The sequence below is a fragment of the Rhagoletis pomonella genome, unplaced genomic scaffold, assembly GCF_013731165.1.
Source record: "Rhagoletis pomonella isolate Grant_MI unplaced genomic scaffold, Rhpom_1.0 Rhpom_scaffold_02495, whole genome shotgun sequence".
Taxonomy (NCBI): Eukaryota; Metazoa; Arthropoda; class Insecta; order Diptera; family Tephritidae; genus Rhagoletis; species Rhagoletis pomonella.
The window spans coordinates 9,261-11,857 of record NW_023461049.1 but is presented as its reverse complement, the minus strand read 5'-3'; the positions used below and the strand labels follow the sequence as shown (position 1 = coordinate 11,857).

The window sequence follows — 2,597 nt, the reverse complement described above, 5'->3', positions numbered from 1 at the left end:
TAAATTGCGGTCAGCTCTCTGTCATAAGTGCTGTAATTCTTTTGTGCAGATGACAGCTTTTTCGAAAAGAATCCAAGCGGTTAACAAATATTATTACAGCTTTTCTCCAGGACTGCACCTACGGCGGTGCTTAATGCGTCGCATGTTATGCGAATCTCAGCAGCAGGAAAAGGATGCGCTAAAAGAGTGGCGGTTGCGAGCTGCTCTTTGATATCAGTGAACGCCTGTTCAGCCCCTGGTCATTTCTCTTCGAGTCCTTCAAGAATTCGTTATGTGACGCTTGTACGGAAGCAGCGTTTTTAATATGGCGGCGATAAAAATTTACTGCTCCTATGAATCTTCTTAACTCCAAGATCGTTTTCGGTTTTGGGACGTCGCGCAGCGTTTGAACTCTATCCGGCAATGGTGCTGAACCAGATGCTGTTCTACGGTATCCCAGGAAGTCGACTGAGGGTGAACCAAATACACATTTATCCGCGTTAATGCAAAGGCCAAATTTGCTAAGTCGTTGGAACACTAGGCGGAGGTGTTGTTCGTGCTGTTTTTTACCTGCTGATGCTATCAGTAGGTCGTCAATATAAACGTACCCGAAGTCGAGACCTGAGAGGGCTTCATTAATAAAACGTTGAAATGACTGAGCTGCGTTTCGGAGTCCGAACGGCATGCTGAGAAATTCGAATAACCCAAATGGGGTAATTACAGCCGTTTTAGGTACATCCTCCTCTGCCACCGTTATGCGGTGAAATGCGCGCCGTAGATCGATCTTGGAGAATATGTCCTTTCCAGCTAAGATTGTGGTGTAGTCGTGGAGGAGCAAAATTGGATATCGGTCTGGGATGGTTTGCTCATTGAGCCTGCCGTAATCACCCCAAGGTCTCCAGTCTCCATTCTTCTTCTTGGCCATGTGTAAGGGGCTGGCCCAAGGGCTGCTGGAAGGCCTTGCATGACCTAGTTCGACCATTAGTTTAAATTCCTCTTTAGTCACCTTTAGACGTTCGGGACATAACTGGCGTACGCGTTTTACACATGGTGGTCCAGTGGTGGGAATGATGTGCTTAACCGAGTGCTTCATAGCCTTGCGATTTGACGGGTTACCAAGCAGTTCAGGAAACTCCTTCAGGGCTTCTGTAAATTTACCTGCTTCGGTGAGGGCTGTGATGGATGTGATCGGAGCCGTTGCGTAGAAGCCCTTGCTGTATGCACCGGTGTTGGGGTCAATGATGCAACCCCGTCTGAGGTCGACCACTAGCTCCCACTTGTGGATCAAGTCTGCACCGATAATTGGATATGGCACGCTAGCCACACAGAATACCCGGCGAATCGGTTGACGGAGTCCGACGTTAAGGACGACTGCTTTCTCACCATAAGTTTCGATGCGGGTACCGTTTGAGGCTTGAAGCAGAAGTTGCGTTGGCGTTAAGTTAGTTTTACGTGTGGGTGGGGTCACAGAAATATCCGCGCCTGTGTCGACGAGGTATCTCGTGCCTGATGAGCGGTCGAATATGAATAGTCGGCGTGGAGTAACATTGCCACCAGTGTTCGCCGAAACTACTGGGGGCTGCTTGAGTTTCCCTGATTTCGAGGAAATGCACATGGTTGCGTGCACCTGTTGGCACGTGCTCCGAACCAGCGATGGTAGAAGCCAGTCGATTATCTGCTAAACTGAAGGGGTCACCAATTTGTGGGGAATAACAATCCACAAATGAATTTACAATGCAGAGAATATATTTTTATTTAAACACTTAGGATTAGTCGCAATTAGTTTTGCAATATCAGAAATTTATGTTGCTGGTACGAAAGTCTAGAAGCTTCTAAAAACCCAGCTTGGGAAATTTTATCAGTTTAAACTTGCAACCGAAAAAGGAAAAAACATATGAATAAATGCATAAAGAGGATAGTAAAAGTCCCACCAAAGGGTAAGTGTTGCCAGATGCTTCAACTGTGTTCCCACAAGAGCATCAACAAACCACATACATATTTCTCTCTACTCTCTTATCTTTTTATACTCAGCTAGCAGAGCGCAGAAATAAAAAAAAGAATCTTTGCCAGCTTCAGGCACGCGCAAGCGAAATTTATATACAAGCAGCGCTGCGCCAAAGCGATATTTATCTATACTAATTATATAAAGAGAAGTCCCTTTTTTTTGTAACAGGTAATCTCGCGAACGGCTGGTCAGATTTTCATGAAATTTTGTATACAAATAGCTTTCGGTAAGCACCATGTTTTAGGCGAAAAAATCTTACTTTTTTTCGGGTGGGTGGACCAGGAACCGGTCTATTCGAAAAAATCGTATTATAGTCCGATTTGCTTAAAATTTAGTACGTAAGTAGCTTTTTAGCATATATTAGCATATATGACCCATTTTTTCCGGGAAGTGGTCCAGGGACCGATCTATTCGAAAAAATCGAATTTACGGTCCGATTTGCTTAAAATTCGGTGCGCAGATAGCTTTTTAGCATTTATTGGCATATGTGATCAATTTTTTCCAAAAAGTGGACCAGGGACCGATCTATTCCAAAAAATCGCATTTATGGTCCGATTTGCTTAAAATTCGGTACGTAGGTAGCTTTTTAGCATATATGATCCATTTTGTCCGA

General features: G+C 44.5%; 1 protein-coding gene across 1 annotated transcript; it reads right to left on the bottom strand.

Moving 5' to 3' along the window:
- Nucleotides 1-948: 948 nt before the first annotated feature.
- LOC118753462 lies at nt 949-1,594 on the bottom strand (the record flags this gene model as incomplete). The annotated part of the gene is made up of 1 exon (XM_036488346.1): nt 949-1,594. A coding segment is annotated over exon 1 (646 nt), but the record flags the coding sequence as incomplete, so codon positions are not given.
- Between the last annotated feature and the right edge of the window lie 1,003 nt (nt 1,595-2,597).